The sequence below is a fragment of the Nicotiana tabacum genome, chromosome 8 (assembly GCF_000715075.1).
Source record: "Nicotiana tabacum cultivar K326 chromosome 8, ASM71507v2, whole genome shotgun sequence".
In the NCBI taxonomy this organism is placed as follows: Eukaryota; Viridiplantae; Streptophyta; class Magnoliopsida; order Solanales; family Solanaceae; genus Nicotiana; species Nicotiana tabacum.
In genome coordinates, this window is record NC_134087.1 from 9,772,459 (window position 1) to 9,794,404 (window position 21,946).

The following is a 21,946-nucleotide window of genomic DNA, read 5'->3' on the forward strand; positions in this document are numbered from 1 at the left end:
TGTTGGTCCCAAGATAATGGACAATAAAGTAGCTAGAGACAAACAAAAGTAGCTAGCTTTTATGTTTTTGATATTGTTGTCTGCAAGTGCCAAATACACGTTTATGTGTATTGGGTAAAGAAAAAGTATACTTTTCAATTAAACAATAGCCTTAAGATAATTGCTTAAGTTGGCTTTCTCTGCATAAAAGGAAGCTTATTGTATATACACGAGATATAGAAGAAACATTGTTTTGGAATTCACATTCTCTTCACCCTAACGTTATTAAACTTATCACAAATACCCCTAACCCTAACGGAACCTCCATCAGCACCAACTGTCGCCTCTAATCTTCTTCTCCATAAGCCAATAACTTCCTTCTTCACCTCAACTTTATATTTCAACCCATATATTTAGCTAAAAAAATACTAATTACTATGAATTCAGTCCAAATAAGAAGCTAAACTCTCAAAAAGTTATAAAGTATGCAAAACCTTTTTAATCCAAATTATAAAAGATCAATGCACACCACCAAATTCGCAAAACACCCATCAAAAATTTATGCAAGATAAACAAAATAGAATATTAATGAACATTGAAGAATGTTACTAATTTTTTTCTCATATTCAAGAGAGAAATGAGATTGCAGGAAATTATAGTGAATATGGTATCGTTCACCGTTTGTTTCTAATTCTTTCAATATTGCTAGTGCTATAAAATTTTGTACAATTTAATTGCTTCAAAGCATCAAATTTTGCGAAAATTTGATTTGCGTTGGATTCAAATTCAGAGTTTATTCAAACGGATTTTTACCTAGTTATACTATATTAGAAACTTAGTTACCTGTATTCTCTATGTTTTGCAGTTTTTAATAAATATCTAGGTTTTTTTACAAATTATGTAGATTGCTCCTTAAAAGGCTCACATCCCATTATTAGTGCCTTCAATTAAGAGATTCAATTACATACTTTCCTCTTTTTTTTTCCTCTTCTCTTCTCTCTCCTCTTTTTTTTTACATCAAAATCCCTTAATCTATGCCAGAATATCCATCTTATCTCTTCCCACCATTCCCGATAGCTTTATATTATTAAAAAATCATCAATTGATCGCTTTTTTGCTGGGAGATTAGACAACAATGAAAATGAAGAAATATTCAGAAACTATATTGTAATTGTATCATAATTGTATTTGAATTTTATCAGATATATCAATGCCTAAAACATAATTGTATCATACTTGTATCACAATGGTATCTATATGGTACATTAATACCCAAAATAATACCTAATACAATACTAATAAATTAATATATAATAATCATATATTTGTTATACAAACTGTGAAATTCGTCACGAACTCACAACTGCTCGATTGTAACAGTATACAATGAATATACAATTATCATACATTTGTAATACAATTATGATACATATACAATTATAATACAATCGCGATATATTTCTGAAAAATTGTGATATAATTATGATCTCCATCTTCTTCAAGTTTCAATCACAACTCTATACTAAAAAACTAATATAATCGTATTAGCATTGTATCAAGTATTGTTTTGGGTATATGATGTATCCAATGCAAGTCACATACATTAAAAAATTTAGAAAGAAAGAAAACAAGATTCAAAACTTATTCACAACTTGATTCTAAAGCAATATTCCGAATTTCGTCTGCATTATATCAATAAGAAAGAGAGATTTTGGGTGATTAGTAAGAAAGAGGAAAATTGGGTTTGAAAAGCTTTGGAAAAAGAAAAGAATCGATAATTTTGGGGGGTTAACAATGGTTATAAAAAATTAAGAGAAATTTTGGGTGATTATCAAGAGAGAGAAAATATTTTTGAAATTCTTTGAAAAAGGAACAGAATCTTAAATGTAGGGGTTATTGGAAATGGGGTGAGTGTCATGTAACTGACAGGCTAAATTTAAGGGATCTTGAATTTTCTTCTTTTTTATGGTTTTGTATATAACTTGTAAATATAAATATACAAAGTAACTAATAAGGAACCTAAATAAAGGAGGTAAATAGGTTTTTATTATAGTATAGCTAGGTAAAAATCCCTTATTATTCAAAAGCATACAAGATCAAAGGATATTTTAAATTTTAGAATACCCTCCAAATGAAGGTTGTTGACAGTTTTCTCGACTATGGATTTGGGGATTAATGAAGAGGGTGGTCAAGTTCCTCTCATGTGGGTTGAAGATGAATGGGAATGAAGGATTTTGGTCTAACTGTGTTTACATTAGGCGGTAAAGGGCGAAATAGCAGTGGTGGTTATGATGGAAAGGAAGCAGTGGTTTTTCCCCCTTTTTTGAAGATTAAGTTAGTGCTAGACGTGAGCTTAACTATCTAAAATGATGGAGCCATGGATGTAAATAAAATGGTGGTTCATCATTTTAAGTGGTCAAAAGGTGGAGATATGGGTGGTGAACGGAGGACGCAGTAGGGAAGAAGGTTCGAGTGGCGGCAGTTGGTGGTGATGGAGGTTCCGTTAGGGTTAGGGGTATTTGTGATAAGTTTATTAACGGCAGAGGTATATTTGTAAACAAAGTATAACGGAGGTTAAATGTAGACAATTTTTGAAAGTAGAGGGGTACATTTTACCCTTTCCCCAAAATGTAAAGCAAGAAATGAGCATAAAGAACTGAAGATAGCCCTTTTTTCCTTTTATATATAAGGTAATTAAATAGCTGAACAAGCCTAAATGTTAATTCTAATGCTTTATGACGCAATTTGAAAAATTTGACATCAAAGGGCCCCTGCACGAAAAGCTGATAGAAAACAAGCAGAAGGGAATCAGAAGAGAATGTACAAGATAGTGAATGGCAAACAGAGTGCTATCTAGGGGGGGAAATGTTGCCCTGAAATGCAGGTATTTCACTGTACATAATGATATGTGGAAGCCGGTTTATAATTTATAAATACAAAAAAAGTTCAGAAGCTACACAAAATGTTAAACCTGAATTTGGTTTTATGATACATGTTTGTCCGCTGCAAGACGAACCTTATTCAAGGACTCCTTAAATGCCTGCCAAGCAACCATATAATGATCTTGAGAAGTCATCCCTTCGTCAGCTACTTGCATGGCCCGTTTGTGCAAATGGTCAAACCGTTGAACAGGATTACTAACATCTATGTTACTCGAGCCAAGCTCTGGTGCATACAAGCGTTTAAAATCCTTTCTCCATCGGCTCAAGATATAATGATTTGGGATCTCCTCTATACCATTGTAATTGAGCACAGATAAAGCATGTCGGCATAGATAACCTTTGAAGTTGAAACAACTGCAGATGCATCGGACTTCCACCCCCATTTTATCATAAGTAACTTCAAAATTTCTTGCATCCCCTGTGTCTCCCTGAGCCCCTCGTTCTGTAACAATATATGTGATGATCGGTCCATTGGCGTGAACTTGTGCTATACCTGAACAGTTAGACATCAACGCCATCTCATCTTGGAACTTCAAGAATATTTCTTTAGTATACAATTTAGATAGCTGTAACTCGTAATTGCACCTTGTTCTCAAGACGGGGCTAAATTCTCTCGACTCAAAATCACAATGAACTTCCTTCTGACGCATTTTTTGCAGTACAAAATCATATATATCAAAAAAATCTTTCAAATTTGTATGTTTATGTACATATCCATCAAAAAAGGGGCTCATGAACTCACCAGGCTGATCAATAGATATTCCAGCAAAAAATGTATCTTTCATATAAATAGGAGCCCATCGTTCTCGATCCTCATACAAACTTTGAAGCCATCCATAGCCCCTAAATCCGAATTGATGGACCATCTCCTCCCACGCAACTTCAAATTCATCAACTTTAAGAGAGTTATACACTGTATTATACAGTACCTCACGGAATACTTCAGATTCCCCCACTTGTCCTACGGTATTGAAAATGCTGCCCAAAATAATAGACAGATTAAGCCGATGTTGAGCCCGAGGAAAAACCTCAGATATTGCATTTTGCAAGGCCATGCACCGATCTGTGATGATAGTTTGCGGAGGGCGTCCTGACATACACGATAGCCATGCTCTCAGTAACCAAACATATGTCTCAAAACTTTCATCAGCAAGCAAACCACAGCCCAACAAAAGAGTCTGCTTATGGTGGTTTAGTCCAAAGAATGCTAGAAGTGGGATGTCATATTTTTTTGACACGCATGTTGTGTCAACCACAACCACATCACCAAAATAAGCATATGCCGCTCTGGACCTGGGATCAATCCAAAACACATTCTTTAGATACCCTTCATCATTCAAATCCATAATGTAGAAAAAATTGGGCTTCGTAAGCTGCACCCGACAAAAGAAGTTGTATATGACTTGGATATCACCTTCTTTGAGTTTTAAATGTGTGGAGCCATCAACCTGCCCGCTGAATGCTCTTTCATCTGAGCTTCCATACCCTAGAGTCTCAACAGCAGGAGTTCTATACAACTTAATTGTTTGCACTTCCACATCAACTGCTGGCTCTAACTTCCTTTTAACCCCTGCATCCATCTTTTTGTGTGACTTGGAGTTTTGCACCCTTTCAGGATCAAAGAGATGGTTATGTTCAAGCTTAACTTCATCCACCCTCCATCTACTGGACTCCACCAATCTCAACCTTATTATTGCTAAGCAACCTGTCCTTGTTTCTTTTCTTCGGCTATTTGCTTCTTTCATTGTCTTGAAACCCTCACAATTGCAACAGAGAACAGCACCACGCTTCTCTTTGCTGTTACGTTTTGTCCATGAAGACTTCACCCTGATGGCAAAACCAAGCTCCTTAGCATAGCAGTTGTAATAATTATAAGCATCTTCATAAGATTCAAATTCCATGCCGACAACCGGTGGAGGATAAAACTTCCCCGGGGATGAACCAGTGTGATCATCAATAATTGTTGTATCGCCACCTCCAAGGCCATTGCTGTGAAACTCAAGCAACTGGTGACTATTGTCCTTTGGGTCACTGCTTTCAAAATCAAGCACACGCTCACAGCTTTTCTCAGTTTCATGGCTTTCAAATTCAAGAATTTGCCCAGTAGTAGCTTCAAGCTCATCGGCCTCCACATTTAGCACTTGGTCACCATTGCACGTAATATCAAAGGCTTCCTCACTGTCAACCTCATTATCACTTCCCTCATCCTCGGGAAGCTGTTCACTGGTTCCCAAACCTTCCTCCATCTGAAGCCTTCCAGTAGAGCAAGATGAATGGGAAAAGGTCAGTAGCGATTAGATACATGTATCATGAACTCTAGCCAACTTTCACGTGGAACAGATCTATTCCTTCATTAATGACTTGAAAGATAGAACTTTTGCATTTCAATGAGCCTAGATTCTATCTTCATAACATCTAAGATGTCATAGGAGAAGCTAAGATCTTACATTTCTCATTGAATCCTTCTTTCCAGTGAAGCATAATATAGTTAGGAAGGTGACTGTTGTGTCTCTTGCTTCCCTAAACCACCATCTTACAACTCATAATTAGCGTCCTTTGTTCTATCCCTAAGCAGCAGGAATCACCTGTCAGGAAAATGAAAAATAAAAAAATTGAAACAACTCTCCTGACCATATCACTTCAACAAATCCAGCTCACAAAACGAAGGTGCCGATCCAACTCAAGATACATGTAGAAAGAAATCGGTCAAGAGTAAAAAAGTAATAAGAAGAAGATAAAATGTTCAAGTGTCAAGTAAATTTCACCATTTAGTTTAAGCAAGCAAGAATCCATATTTTGAACACCGAACCAACAAAAAAAGTTTTTTATATAACAATCAACAAAATGCAGATTATAGTGTTGTTATTTTAGAAGTACATGGTAAACCTTGAAACCCAGGATTTTATTCAACAAATAACTATTCACTGTGGCTTGATAGGTACTGTATAAGCAGCAGTGATCAATTTACTGGCTCTTTTAGTTTTAAATGCTGTTAACTTCATCACTGAACACAAATTAGACCTTTAGGGCACATTCATTTGTAGAACCAGATTAAGCATTCACCCTCCTCCCTAAATGCTTCAGTATCCCAATCAGTAATGCTAAACTAAGAAAAAATCCTTTCATTTTTTCATTTAATGGTCGATACTTTACCCAGAAGATTCAACGAGTATTGTTTAGTCTTAAAAAAATGCTTCTTCTTCTTTTTTAACATTAATAGGTTTCAACTCGGAAATACAGTCAACCACAATCGTAGAGACTACCAAATTTTCTTATTCCATAACGACAATAACCAGGAAAGAAAAATAAATTAAAGCTTTATAGGTAAAATTGAAGGGGAAAGGGTGGTTTGGGGGGGGGAGAGAAAGAAATATAATGAACTGATTGATATCGACGTACAGAGAATTGGGATGCGAAATTGGAGAATGGAGACTGTGGAACGAGAAATTCCACTAGTTTGGACTCACCTTTGCCCTCAACAAAGAACTTCCCGGAAAAAGAACAACAACGCCGGCGGAGAACCCAATTGGCAGCGGCAGCAGCGGCGAGGAACTGATAGAGGCTTCGACCAAACGCCTGCAATGATTAAAGCCAGAGTTATTTTATTAATATACTTACTTGTGTTTTAATTTAATTGAAAAAAGAATGTCACATTTCTACCTATGAAAATAATTTAATATTAAACTTTTTTGTTTTATATATTTTATCCTTATTGAAAAATTTTTATAATCATATAAATATCATGGCCCAATAAAAATTTTACCCGTCAAACTTTTAAGACTATAAATTTCAAATTTCTTTTTTTTTTTTTTAACTTAATGCCGAGTCAAACTAACATATCTAAATTGAAATAGAGGGAGCATTTTTTGGGCGAAATTTAAAGAACAATTAACCCAAATAGCTGTTCACCTAATTTATTAAACTAAAAATAGCGGGTGAATATATATATATATATATATATATATATATAGCGGTTAGAAAAAATAAACATTGAATGTGTTTGACAAATTGTGTAACAATTGCTTCGCTCCTATCTATTTTACAATAGGGGCAAAGTTGTGATTTTGATCATAGTTAAGTTTGAGCAAAGTGGAGAATATAAAATAAATAGGTTAAGGATTGACCAAATAAAAGATAATTAAATAGCATTATAGCAATAACTAATTTCAAAAATGGATTTAAAAACAAGGGCAAACTTAAAAGAAACCTATAGAAAACAAGTCTAAGTGAAGTATGTAAGGGGTCGTTTGGTAGGGTGTATAAGAATAGTGCGGAATAAGGTGTATTAACAATGTATGAATTGGTAATATATGTGTTTGTTACACCCCAAGTTTTCATACGTGAGAGTACATCGTAAGTCATTGATGTAAGCTCGGAAATGAGATTCTATTTGGAAGCAAATAAAGTAAGTTAATAATGTTACCTTGGAGGTTACAAATATTTAAGATCATGAATAACGATTACCAAGAGGGTTGGAAATCTTAGAAGCTAAACCAATTGAAGAAAATAAGTTTCGTCGAAAGTTGACAAGTTTCGAATGTTATAACATGTACTTTGGGGTGAGACTAGGGTTATTAACATGATAAGGAGGTTATTCTATGAGTTATTTTAGTCGTATGATATTCATTTTCTACATTTTGAAGGCAAGCAAGTTGTGGAACAAGAGTTGGCAAAGGTCATCACAAGTTACATTCATAAATTTGCTGAAATTTAGGTCAAATGTATCTGAGAATTTCTCCAAATATACTTGGAATAATGGGGTGTTCTACCTACCAACTTGAAGGTCTATGAGTCTAGTTTCTAACGCATTAAACCGTTTGTCAATACGACATCGGAGTAGAGAGATATTCGCATTTTCGCGAGACCGCGCAAGCAGCTCCCAATGGGACCCACTTAGGCGGTGGTTGACCTACTTCAATTTATAAACGATTTGGACGCCTATTTTTGCTCATTTTTCAACTAAAGTTCGTCTCCAAACTTCTCCTAACCCTCCTAAACATATATCACAAGGGTTTGAAGTGATTCCAAAGTGATTACACCATATTTCAACATCAAAACTTAGTTCTAGTGAAGAACAACACCTCTTTGAGGTTGTGTTGTCATTGAGGATTGTTGTGGGCTGTATTTGGATGAAATTCCAAGTTGTTGCTGCTGTCTAAGGTGAGTATAACAACCTACTAATTGTGCTTAAGCTTGCTTGTATGTTGGTTAAGTTGTTAGGATGATAAACTATAAGATAATACTTGGACTAGCTTAAGTCACTTCTATGGTGTTGTATTGCTATTAAGGGTTGTTGTAAAATGAATATAACTTGGATTTTGACTTGAAGTTACTGTAGGAGGTATGTATATTGTGTTCTTGCTTGTGCCTAAGGTTATCTTGATATTGATTAAGTTAAATGGATGGGCTAGACCTGAACTAGTGAATAAAGTTGCTAGTTGGGGATAGTTGAAGTTGTGGATTATTTTCGTTGTTATAAATATATGGTATAAGGCTGGAATCATTGATTAATGACTTCATTATCAAGTTAATGATACTTTTATGTTGAAGTAAGAAGTCTATAAGGATTGATAAGGGGTATACGGATTCCAATCGGAGTTTGCCGCTCGTCGTAATGTAGTTGTGACTTGTTGTGGTTATATGGTGTCTTGATATTGATAATTATGTATTGATGGATTGCTCTGGTCATTGTTGTTGGTATATGGTATTGGAGGAGGCCCTTGTTACAATGGAGATGCTGCCCAAATTTACGTAAACGAGATACTAGCTTAAGTTATAGACTTAGCCTTTGCTCAGCACTGATTTTGAATCTCCTTATACTATGATAGATTGAGTTGACTTGTTTGAAGAGTTGCTTGGAAGGGATTAAGGACTCAACGGGTTTAAGGTATGTTAAGACACTTTCTTCTTTCTTTTGGCATGGTCTAAAATGAAATGAACATAAACGATACGCTATTTCATAATGACTCTACTCCTAGCAACTAAGGTTGTCCATGTTGTTCTTTCCTTATAAAATTATTCTAAACAAGTGTGTATGATCCTTAAATCCTACTAAGGTTCATATTGATGGTAGGGATGTCCATAATGTTCTTAAGTCACTCCAAAAGGTTTAGAAGATGATTCCATGAGTCTAGCATGCATTATATATAGTATCTATTTTACTCTACCGAGCCGCGCTATAGTCGGCCGGGTACGGCACCTATTGTGCAACCACTGATCAGTTGGGTTTACCGAGCTCCACGTGGCCGGGTACGATTCTACCGAACCTTATGATGGTCGGGTACGCTTTTACCGAGTCCTCTTTGAGGCCAGGTACGATATGATGATGATGATGCCCACAGAGGCGAATGTTTTAAAAAGTTTATGTATATATATGTATTATGCATTTCATATCAGTAACCCCCAGAGGCACTCTGATGTTACAGGTTGTATCTCCTCTATCTCTCTCTTTACATTACTGTTCTTGTTTATGCTTTCCTGCCTAACATACTCGGTACTTTATTCGTACTGACGTCCCTTTTGCCTGGGGACGCTGCATTTCATGCCTGCAGGTCCCGATTGATAGGTTGACAGTCCTCCTAGTAGGCTATCAGCTCAGCGAAGGTGTTGGTGCACTCCACTTGCTCCGGAGTTGCCTATTTGGTCAGTATGCTTTGGATATGTATTGATTGATATGGCGGGGCCCTGTCCCGACCTTTATGATTTTATGTACTCTTAGAGGCTTGTAGACATATGTCAGGTGTATGGATAATTGTATGGCCTTGTCGGCCTATGTTTCGAGTTTACTAATGGTCATGTCGGCCTTATAGGCCCGTATGTTACATATATTAGTTTGTATATCATGTTGGGTCTTCATATGTTGACTATTCCCTTATGTTTTATTCTTGTTATCTCAGGACGAGTTTTCTAGCTCATTTACTCATGATAACATGATAAGAAAGATATGTTACGTTGGTACTCGGTTGAGTAAGGCACCGGGTGCCTGTCGCGGCCCTTCGGTTTGGGTCGTGACAGTGTTAGTAACACAAGCATTTGTTATGCAGATAAACGATTTGGTATGATTAATGCACGTTCAGATAATTATGTTCCATTCCCTGAAGGATAAGAACTTTTGATAAATATTAATCCATTCCCCGAAGTGAATGTGACAATATTAATAAAGCTCGTAAATATGAACGCGTTTTTGATGTAAATATATTGCAATTCACCTTTAGAAGAGGTAATATGATTGAGAGAATATATACTCATTTTTTCTCGTATTTTAAATTTGCTCCTGAAGAAGTAACACAATTAAAATTTTCTCCTGAAGAAGGAAAATATTATGAAACTTTGTCTTTCTGTGCTTAAATAAACTAATAAGTTATTCAAAGTTATTTTTGAAGCACATTTTCATTTTCTAGAGTGAATGAAGAAATACCACAACTCACCTCCTGAAGAGGTAGAATAACAAAGGATATAAATTTTGTTTTTGTGGCATAAAGATCATTGCCGCACGTATCCGTTGTATGTAAAATATCTTGAATAATTTTATTAAATATCATTCTAAGAAAAAAGCATTCTCGTAGAATTCAGATAAGCATATACTGAAGAACTAGAAGATTCTTCAAGAATTCTCTTGTGTTGCTTGTTCTCATAATAAATTGATTATACCAGCTAAAGTTGGGGCTAAGACCCCTGATTCTGAAATATATAAAAGATGAATATGGGCCCATTCACCTATCATGTGAACCACTTATAGATGTATATATAAGATGGTTACATGTGTGTTCATTGTCAACCTGCAGTTTGACATTTGACATTGCTTTTCTCAACTAAGAGCAGAACTTTCAGATTATGAAATCAAGACAGTTCATCTTGATAATGCTGGTTTATATCCAAGCTGGTTTAGCATTGAATACCTCTTATTAATGGCTAAATCATTGCTTATGAGAATAAAGCTTCATGTGCTGGTCTAAGATTTTCTAAATTGCATATAGCAGCACTTGTATGCATCAGACCAACAATATATGATAAGTCATCCCCTCACAATTGGTTTAGGATTAGAAACCAAATATTTTTACTATCTAATAACTTTGTGGCATATGATTAATTTCTCTACTACAATGCACAAAGATATGTTTCCCAAAGAAGATTGGGGATGTATGTTAGTTTTTCTAACATTTGGGGGATAAACAGATGAAAAATATGTTATATGAATCGAATTATCATTAATATGATCCTCACTTAGAAGATAATTCAAGTAAAATGCCAGAAGCATTTGCTGATCCAAAATTAAATATCATATTTCAGCTATAAATGCTCATATTAAAATTTAAAGTCCCTGAAGGATAGAGTTTACTGTACACATGAAGCGTGGTAGACCAATCAGTTCCAAAGGTAACAATCCTTGAAAAATGATAAGGAGCTAATGATCAAAATGATCATAATGAGGAGGAAATGAGCTCTAGAAGAGCCCACGACATAATATTTCATGAGACTCCAGAAGAAGTTCAGGTACCTGAATATAAAGAAAGTGATGAGATCTCAACAAGTTTTGTCGCTCGCGAACCGATATAAAATGATCGTCGACGATATATTTGATACAATATAGTGCACAATACTGTAAAATATTATGAGGATCGCACCAGTAGTCTAGACACCTGAAGATGTCATGACATTTAAATGCGAGTCATAACCTATATGACTCATTTGATCAAATCTCTATAAAGATCTCTGAATGATTTAAAATGCCTGAAGCATATTCAAAATCTCAGAAAATGTACTCAATCAGATTACAAAGATCTTTGTACGATTTAAAGCAATATGGACGCATGTGGTATAATCGCCTCAGTGAATATTTGCTGAAAGAGAGCTACATAAATGATGTTATTTGTCCATGTATTTTTATAAAGAAAATGGCTTCAGAATTTGTTATACTTGCTGTTTATGTTGATGACATAAATCTTGTTGGAACTCTAGAAGAGCTCCAAAAGGCAATTGAATATCTTAAGAAAGAATTTGAGATGAAAAATCTTGGGAAGACAAAACTTTGTCTTGGTCTGCAAATTGAACATTTAGCAGACGAGATCTTTATCCATCAATCTGCATATACAGCAAGGGTCTTAAAACGCTTTTACATGGACAAAGCGCACCCATTGAGTACACCAATGGTTGTTCAATCACTTGAAGTGGATAAGGATTTGTTCCGGCCTCCAGAAGAGGATGAGGAACTCCTTGGCCCTGAAGTACCCTATCTTAGTGCAATTGGTGCCCTAATGTATCTTGCTAATGCTACAAGGCATGACATAACATTTTTTGTTAATTTACTAGCAAGATCTCCTACACGGATTAAGGATCCGTTCTTACCTCTAAAAGAGAATGATGAACTCATTGGTCCAGATATACCCAAGTCTCTACACTGTACTCTTTTTCCCTTGCTCGAGTTTTTTCCCACTGGGTTTTTCCTGGTAAGGTTTTTAATGAGGCAGCTTGCAATGTATATTATTAGTGTACTCTTTTTCCTTGACTAGGATTTTTTTCCACGAGGTTTTTTCTAGTAAGATTTTAACGAGACACATAATAATAAACATCCAAAGGGGAGTGTAATGAAAATATTATTGTGAATGTCCATTTATTACTCCGTTGTAGATAATCTTCCTGAAGAAAATTATCCATTTAGTACTCCATTGAAGTTTTCTACAAGCAGCTGATGCAGACAAGTTGCAAGGAACTCAATGAAATAACTTGTAGCAACTTCTTGGTTTGATAAGATTAATTTAAATCGATCTGAAATAGTGGTGGACAATATTCTCTACAAATTCAACTTTTGAGAAGATGGTATACAAGATTGGAATGCGGAGACTCAAATATTTGAAACAAGGTTTTCATCAGGGGGAGTAAAATACGCGATGCACTCTTTTTCCTTACTAAGGTTTTTTCCCATGGGATTTTCCTTATAAGGTTTTTAACGAGGCACCTAGCGTATTACTAAATATGTGTACTCTTTTTCCTTCACTAGAATTTTTTCCCACGGGGTTTTTCCTAGTAAGGTTTTAATGAGACACATTATCTTTTAATGAACATCCAAGGGAGAGTGTTATAAATATATTATATTATATTATATTATTGTTATAAATATATATTATATTATGGATGTTCATTTAGTATTCTGTTGTAAATAAGCTTCCTGAAGAAGCTTATCCATATGGGACCACGCCGTAAATATGGTTATCTATTTAGTACTCTATTGGAAATAAGCTTTCATTTCGGTACTCCGTTATGGATAAATATTACCCCCGGCAGAAGATTATCTATATCTGATACAGTAGCACCTTACAAGCAACTTACACAGCAGCTTGCAGTAGCAACTTACAAGCAGCTTGCACAACAGCTTACAAGAAGCTTACACAACATCTTCCTTTCTTCTATAAATAGAGGAGATTTCAGTTCATTATGTACATCAATTTGAAGTTGAATAATATCAATCTCTCTTTCTATACTTGTCTTCGGTTTATTTACTTTAAAGTTTTTATTTTATAACACTTGACACATTGTTTTTATTTCTCACATAGTTGCCCCGCTTGTATTTGTCCTCGAGTAAATGGTTAACGTATGTATAAGCTTTAGACTAATCTTAGTTTTACGAAAATATTTATATGGCATGTGATCATGTACGGATTTTTTTTAATGTATATTGCAATGTATCTTTTGATGCACTAAGTACTTTTAAACTTGTCCAATAATCAATGGTGAGATTATTTTTATAAGCAATTCTTATTTTCTTTGGTACATATTTTTGAAGTACGACACATAGTAATCAAATGATTCTGTAAACAAAGATCTTTAACTTAGCCAAAACAATGCTCTTGTTGAGAAGATGATCAAAGAAATGTGATTTTATTGCACGGTATAAAGTCATGAACTAATTTTAGAGGAACATCTTGCTCTTCCTTTTTCTCCTCCTTAAAATTAATGCGAAGCCTAATTGTTGTAAGATGAAAGTATGTTACATATCAACGGGAAAAAATATTACATGTTGTTCAAGATTCGTTGAAGTATGAATTAAATATAGTAATTTCACTCCAAACACTAAAAGTTATGGTATCTTTACAATTAGTAATTTAGTATCCATAATTTTTCTTTCTTAATTACATGTATAGTTAAAGTGAGTGTCGATGCATTTCATTGTCGAAACTTCCTGTCTCATTTTTCGCTTATTTTATTTTAATTTTTTACCCGATATTCTATATGTTCTTTTGAGGCTTGATTGCTCTGATTTTGTGTAAAGACCCCAAAGACAATTGAATTCTCAAAGCTCGAACACAAGTGATCTAGTTTAGAATTCTAATACCTCCTACCAAACGACTCCTAAAAAGTAGGAGTATATATTATTCCACCACAAATCTTTAGTGGTGTTTACGCTATTCCATAATTCATTATTGAACTTTCCCGCAGGCTCAAGCAGAAGAGTGTATAAATCGAGGATTATCGATGAAATTTAGGGTCTACTTAAAATATTTGCCTGAAGTGAAAAAGTTAGTTATTTGAATTAAAGAGAATAATTTTGTTAGATATATATTTTCCTTAAAATTTTGAAATTTTGTGAGTGATTAAAATACTCCTCAAAGCAATTGTTCAACTTTGAAATCTCGAGTGTAAGTAGAAATTGAAATAATTGACAAACTTTTAAAAGTAATTATATTAAAGTATGAATAGTACTTATTTCAATAATTTGCAAATAATATGCATGTCCAAAAGCCCATGTAACAGTTTCATTTAAGATTTATCCATTTATTTTCCACACTATAAAGAATATTCAGAATCAATAAAAAGCTAGTGGTGTTCGTTGGATTCAAACTCCCTCCACTCATCGCGATGACTCTCTCTCTCCTCTCTCCTTCTCCGTCTGCTCTATGCTTTCTCGGTTCCACTTCCTCGTTATCGGCTGAATTCTCCGGCCATTTCAGAAGGCTATGGACAAGCAGAAGCAGAACCGGACCGGCACTTCCGGTTCTCACGAGAGCTTCTTCAGAGAAAGATGATGATAAACCGGCATTCAACCCGTTCGGTTTTGTCACTGACAATCCGTCTAGCCGAAGCGCAATTCAGATGCCTGAGAGTCCTGCTGAGGACGGAAACGTCGGCCAAATGCTTTACGTAACTCAATTTCTTGTCTTATACTTGCATTATTTCCTGTATACTCGAAATTCAGTGATTTTAATGATACGAAAAATAGTTTCGTTACTTTGCTAATACAAAAAAATTAGATGACTTTAATTATACAGAAAATAAATTTGTGACTTTACTTATACAACATGCTAAAGTTTAGTGACTTTAATGATACAAAAAGTAGTCTTGTGAATTTGCTGATGCTTTGATGCAATGTGTAAAGTTTAGTGACGATGCATAAAATTAACCCTGCATTTGTGTTAGATTACTAGTTCCAGCCTGAAATTCTTCACAGAATCTAAAATCATTGAAGTAACTTAGTGATTATTTCGTGTAGAGAATTGAAGACAAAGGAAAGGAGTACGGATCATATGTCAAATCAGGAAAATTTAGGTGGTTTGTGAGAGAAACAGGTGAGATTTTTATTTGCATTCTGGTTGAATTCATTTTGTTTGTAGTTTAAGGACTTCAAAATGTTCAAGTTTGCCCATTGCAGGATCACCTGAAAGCAGACGTGGGACAGTTATATTTCTCCATGGAGCTCCAACACAATCATACAGCTATCGAGTTGTTATGTCTCAGGTTCTAATTCTTTCTGATATTAGATTTTACTACCTTTGGAGTTAGAAAATTTTGCTAACAGTTTAGGATAGTCAGGACTGATCAGGACCTTGGCTCTTTTCATGGTGCCTATTTCTATTTACTTGACATATTTGTCAATGTATTAACTTGGTAGTATTATGTTTCACATTTACTTAGCACTTCATGCAACTCAATTTATATGGCATTCTTTCTACTTTGGGATGTTCCGAATTATTTCATACATTTTAATTTTTGTAAAATTTTCACAACTCTCAAGAATATTTAAATTCATTGAGCAAATTGTAAACTTTGACGTGATGTTTTCTTAATCACACTAACTATGCAGTCATTCTATTTTTAAACAATCTTTCTGCGTTCATCGACCTATTCAGTTTTAAATTTCTATTGTCAAACCAACTTTTACTATAGTATTTTCTTCTTCCATAATTTATACTATGATGTATAAGTCAATATGAACTATTTACAATCCATCTCCAATTAGTCTTTTAAAATGGGACAAATGTATTAGAGTAGTTTTCGATTATTCAGAAAATTTATAGGGATGCTTTTAAAATAGATACTTGACAAACTGACTATATTCAAAAGGCAGGTGGTATGATATTTTGAAGAATACCTAGAAGAACTTACATAAGATGATTTGGGGATTCTATTGATTTTGTCACTGTCTTTTTGCTGTTATCATCTTAGATTTAAAAGATATGAATGCGTGATCTTGGTCAGAAGCAGGAGGAATTCGTCTAGTCACCATATAACTTGTTCTTCAGTTTTATCTGTTCAGAATATCTCTCGATCTTTTTATCTTCTTGATAATGTTGGTCTTTATTGTTCTTTTCCGTCTGTCTAGATGGCGGATACTGGATTCCACTGCTTTGCACCTGACTGGATCGGATTTGGATTTAGTGACAAGCCACAACCTGGTTACGGTTTCGACTACACTGGTATCGAGACCTTCTCACTGTAAACTTCAGTTTACTTCATCTGAATGTTGTTTTCTTAACTAGGCAACATTATGAAGTTCTGAACAATTTTACTGGCAGAGAAAGAGTTCCATGAAGAGTTCGAGAAGTTACTTGAAGTCCTGGGAGTGACGTCTCCATTTTTCCTCGTAGTTCAGGTCTGAGTGACATTAACCACGCGGGGACTGAAAATTTTATATTACATATCGAAGAATATTATTGGTACTGGTCAGTATTGGATGATAATGGATGGTGTAGATTTTGGTTGAACTAGGAAGAAATTTTTCTTTTTCTAATAGATATTTCTGTTTGTATATTTTTACTCTACGTAGCTACATGATTAGCTATTGGCCTCTATTATGGGAGGTTATATATTATCAATTCTCCTACATATTAGAGCTTGATTAACCAAGAAACTCTCTCTTTTTGTTAATACTGAACTTCAGTGTGTGAATAATTTTTTTTTAACAGAAGGATATATAGAAATGAATAGAAGAAGGGTGAACTAATTAATTGATGCTTCTTATCTGTTATTTTTGCTATCAACGAATTGAAGTGATACTAAACAAGTGCCAATACTGAAGTATACATCATCAGACGGGGAAATGACCATATTCAAAATAAAGGAACATGAGACAGATAGGAAAATTTTGTTGGAAGTGTTGTGTTCGAGAAGTTTTTGGTGTGCGCATGACAATCTAAAATAACTACTCTTCTATGTAAACAGTCGATCGCTGTCCCAATGAGGCACCAAATATTTATCTTAAATATAATAATCTTTCTTGCACTTTAAAAGCTATTTTACTGCATTTCTTGCTTGTTAATTTTAGGCTTCTTGCATTTGTAGATGGTTTTATAAGTTATCAATTTCTTAAAGTAGAAGCTAAATATTTTGAACTTCTGCTTAGGTGCTTAACTTCATCTGATAATATATTTGTAGGGATTCCTTGTGGGTTCATACGGCTTGACTTGGACTTTGAAAAATCCCAGTAAAATATCGAAGCTTGCGATTCTGAACACTCCACTGACAGTTTCTTCACCTATTCCTGGACTTTTTCAGCAGCTCAGGTTTCATTTTCTGTGTAGCTAATCAATTGCTTGCATCTCATGGTATATTTACTGCTCTTGATTGTTGCAAGAAGAATATTAACTGCTCTTTTCACATATTATGGTATTCAAATCCTAATTGGAAGCCTTCTGTGCCCTTTTTGGGTCTTTAGTATTTTTTTTATCTTTCAAATTTCTGGGAAGTTAGCCTCCTAATTGTACTTACTTTTAGTCTTCCCTTTATGTAGAAAACCGAAAACTATTGGGCATCAGACTGAATGATTTCAACTTAGATTATTCACTTTGCTTAATGGGCATTTATTATGTGTAGATGTGAGAAATGCTCTCTACCCTTTAACTCCATATTAGTAAAGAATGAATTTAGGTTATTGAAATAGCTTCTATATATCTGGTTAGTCTGAAATTTCATCAAGATGACATGAAAGCATGATATTTCTCAGAGATCTGGTGTTGCTAGGATCTCACTGTTGTCAAGGAAATGGCCCATAAAAACCCAGCAAAACCCCTGTTTTTTTGTCTTCCATGCGTAATGTTAGCACAGACTGTGATTCTATTATATTGAGCTTTCTGTTTGAGGTGGTCCTTTATTGGTTAACAACAGAGAACTTTAAACTCTCAAAACATCTTGGTTGCAGCATTTCAATGTGCTTGCCTTCACAAACTTACATATGCATAAATGTGTATTTATCTATATAATATCATGGGAACTAGGTGGAATCTGTTTTGTTCCTTATATTGCATCTCTAACTTACTGTGCTTATCTTCTTTCTCTAGTCAGGAGGACATGAGTAGTTTTCTCAAGACACCACAAGAGGTTGTGATTCATAACACCTCAGTGGATACTGCTAATCAACATATAGAGCAAAATTCTTCTTTTTTGTTATCTATTCATCTCATGAAGAAAAGTTTGCTTCATTGCTTGAGAGATGTTCCGTATTCATTTAATTACTTGTTTTTGAAACTGAACTGTCAGTTAACTATTTTCTAATTGAACTTCTCTTCTTTGTTTGTTTTAGAATTCCGTTCTTTGGTGAATTTACTTGCCAGAATGCAGTAATGGCAGAGCGCTTCATTGAAGCAGGTAGCGCGTAGGTATCCAAGATGCATATTACAAGTTGAGAATTGTTTGAATTAGAACTGTATGATTTTACCACTTCGATTGATGTTAAATTAGTTGCTCTACTCACCTGTGTTTTACAACAGATATTATTAAGATAAAGTAAAAGTCATCTTAAAAACAAAACACTAAATCCTCAAAATTCTCTTTCTGAACTTGCAATAATATTGCCATCTGATGTTTATTGATACCATGGTAACGTCCCTGCTAAATAGAAAAATCGGGGATGCACTCCCCAGTTCCTATGAGTGACTACATTTTACAAAACTATTTCCTGCGATTTGCCTTTAGCATAAGAAAACAAAAACCTAGTACCTTATTATGTTGTGGCTGTTCTCAATTCTCTCATCTCCCCCGTCTTCCATGTTGCTCTTTTGTACTTTTGGTCAATGTATGCAGACGAAAATCCTTTATCATGCTCATATCATGTTAATGACATTTATCCTCAAACAGCTAACCTCTTCGCAGAACTGAGCATAGATACCTACATTATTCTCTTGCATTTCTAATCACTTATATCCATGAATTATGGCTTTTTGAGAATGCACGAGTTGATTATCTTAGAAGTTGGAGCTAATGCACTGTTATACCCTGAATATTAACACCAATTTATAACCTAGTAAGGGAATTATGAAGAAGTTTGAATTTGTTAACATTGACTATACCAATCCCCATGCAAATACAAAATAAATATGTAAACTATGGCATGAAAAGTTGCTATAGACTTAATGTACTAGAAATTTATTTTCCTCCACTTAATCTTAGCATTTGCCTACAACTTTCTTATGTAACAAAATGCTACCATGACAGCTACGTCTTAAAGCTGGAGAAGGCTGATGTGTACCGGCTACCATATTTGGCAAGCAGTGGACCTGGATTTGGTTTGTTACCTGCATCTTATTCCACAACTTTGCAGAAACAGATATAGTTGTATATGTTCTAATTCTCTGTCCTTCAAATTGTATCATTTAGCTTAACATGCTTAATCATCTAGCAAAACTTTGCTTTAATACACGTGGTCTATCGTCATTCGTGAAGGAGGATTCTCGAACATGCTTTTGGGGGCCATGCAGTCCGCCTCACCTTTCGGATCTCCCTAGGGACTGTAACCTTTCCAGTAAAATTTGATTATATGCAGTTACATTCATGCGCTAATTAACACCGTTCTCCTTCGGCTATCAAAAAGACTAGCAACTTTGTCCATCCGTTAACCTAATGCGTTTGAGCAAAGATATACAAGAAAAAAATAATTCATACAAGAAAGTGTTGAATTTCAGTAGAAGCTAGTGGCCATTCATGACCAGGTGAGTCCTGTGCTTTCAAGGTTTATTAAGCCTTATAATATTGAATGAGGCATGAAGTCATGAACTAGAGAACTCATGATAATGAAGAATGAAACAAAGTACTACTTAGAGAACACCAAGTCTTAGTTTTCTTAGAAGTCTTTTGATTATTGCAGCAAAATTTATTGTTTAAGTACTTGGGGTTATAAAATACGTATTTGAAGAAACATGACAATCTCTAAAACTGATAATCATGTTCTATCGACTAATCCCGAGTCTGAGTACTGGGTACTTTGAATTCTCAGCTTTGTTGGAAACAGCAAGGAAAGCTAACTTCAATGAGATCGCAAGTCAAATATCATGTGGTTTTGCATCTGGAAGGTATTTAATCTACTTTTGTCTTCCTTAGTTATGCCTGTTTGCATAAACTTCGTGTACATAGCAGTTCGGTATGTCTTCACCGTGCATATTAGGTTTATTTCTCAGAGCAAGCAACAAAGCTCAATCCTTGTATTGGTCCAAGTTGTCCAGTGATACAGTTTGATTCTCAGAATCCAAATTGTATTCCTAGCTCTGGTGTTGGTTTCCCTACATGTAGGCATATTGTTGACCAAACGTCATACACTACGTTGGCTACGTGACTTCACCTTCAGTGTCACCACATTTCTTCACGTGAAGAAGTGCAGAAGCTCAGCCTTACTTCAGAGTTAATGAATGTTGCATGTTTGCTTGTTGCAAATGCTATTACACATATTAGATGTAGTTAACCTATTAGTTTCAATTGTACGTCTAGTTCTACCTTGTTTATTCCTCTAGGGGCACCAGTGATTTCCTATATTTGACACATGCCAGCATATGACTATGGCTAAAGCTCTTCACTATCCCAAATATAACAAAGTTCTAACTTCTAACTGCTTCTGACGCTGATTTTTCTTCCTTCTGGGGAATATGGGAACTCGGTATGTTACTTTCAGCTGGGATAAACCAATTTTAGTTGTTTGGGGAATATCAGATAAGTATCTCCCTCAATCAGTTGCGGAGGAATTTCAGAAGGCAAATCCCGATTCTGTCAAGCTTAAGCTGATTGAAGGTGCTGGCCATATGCCACAAGAGGACTGGTAATAGATTTCAACCTTTTTACTTATATGGATATTAGCTCATGTAACTGAAGAGAATTTTCACGAGTCAGAGCTGCATTCTTTTGACAGGCCGGAGAAAGTAGTTGATGCTCTTAGAATGTTTTTCCGTTGATGCATGACCTTCAACCATGGATTTTCAGCTACTCCGTATGTTATTCAACTTGCAGCAGTGTTTACGGTGCCCTCTTTTCTAATTTGAAAAGCATAGTGGAATTATTATGATTATGACAACTCAAAAATTGTGAAAATTAGCCCTTTTAAATTGAAATTTAAAGGCAATCGTGTATAACATCAAAAGGTAATGGTTGAACTCGTATTAGATTGCGCGCGTTTACATTGCCAATGACCTATACAGATGTACATACGTATATGGATGTGAAGTTATGTCCAAAGAGTGTCTGTATTAGTGACTTAGTGTAAATTAATCTTCACAGTGAGTTACTTTACTCATGCTTAAAATAATACTAGTAGTTGATTTTTAGGTAACGTAATACTGCAAATGTTTTTAAATCTTTAATTTGTACTCTAACAATGCCGTACCATCTTTTCTAGACTATATATACATGATGCTTGCTAAAGCTTACAAAAGATAGTTATCTGTGGTTGATTTAAAATAACCTTATAGTGCCAAAGATTTTTTTCCCATCAAGTATAAAATTTAAAATTCTTTTTTTGGGTATAAAAATTAAATGCATATACATTTACATACACA

General features: G+C 34.8%; 2 protein-coding genes across 3 annotated transcripts; one reads left to right on the top strand and one right to left on the bottom strand.

The window, feature by feature from the left end:
- Window positions 1-2,810: 2,810 nt before the first annotated feature.
- Window positions 2,811-6,524, bottom strand: LOC107778471 (protein FAR1-RELATED SEQUENCE 8). 2 transcript variants are annotated; one of them, XM_016598730.2, is made up of 4 exons: window positions 6,389-6,524; window positions 5,369-5,506; window positions 3,664-5,174; window positions 2,811-3,414 (listed from the first exon to the last, which is right to left on the bottom strand). In XM_016598730.2, coding segments are annotated over exons 2-4 (1,965 nt in total). In that variant the 5' UTR covers window positions 5,371-5,506; window positions 6,389-6,524; the 3' UTR covers window positions 2,811-2,962. The 2 variants fall into 2 exon arrangements, with proteins under 2 accessions (XP_016454216.1, XP_016454215.1); XM_016598729.2 differs by having other exon boundaries at window positions 2,811-5,174.
- An 8,209-nt stretch (window positions 6,525-14,733) lies between these two features.
- Window positions 14,734-21,626, top strand: LOC107778473 (uncharacterized). The gene is made up of 11 exons (XM_016598732.2): window positions 14,734-15,056; window positions 15,406-15,481; window positions 15,565-15,650; window positions 16,516-16,609; window positions 16,709-16,785; window positions 17,568-17,695; window positions 18,712-18,783; window positions 19,623-19,693; window positions 20,401-20,476; window positions 21,070-21,213; window positions 21,304-21,626. The coding sequence occupies exons 1-11, from the start codon at window positions 14,775-14,777 to the stop codon at window positions 21,344-21,346; spliced, it is 1,149 nt and encodes a 382-aa protein (XP_016454218.2). The 5' UTR covers window positions 14,734-14,774; the 3' UTR covers window positions 21,347-21,626.
- Window positions 21,627-21,946: the final 320 nt, after the last annotated feature.

Coding starts and splice junctions, on each gene's coding strand:
- LOC107778473 (XM_016598732.2), top strand. CDS start 14,775: ATGACTCTCTCTCTCCTCTCTCCTTCTCCGTCTGCTCTATGCTTTCTC. Junction 15,482..15,564: donor GTGGTTTGTGAGAGAAACAG/GTGAGATTTTTA, acceptor TGCCCATTGCAG/GATCACCTGAAAGCAGACGT. Junction 21,214..21,303: donor CATATGCCACAAGAGGACTG/GTAATAGATTTC, acceptor TTCTTTTGACAG/GCCGGAGAAAGTAGTTGATG.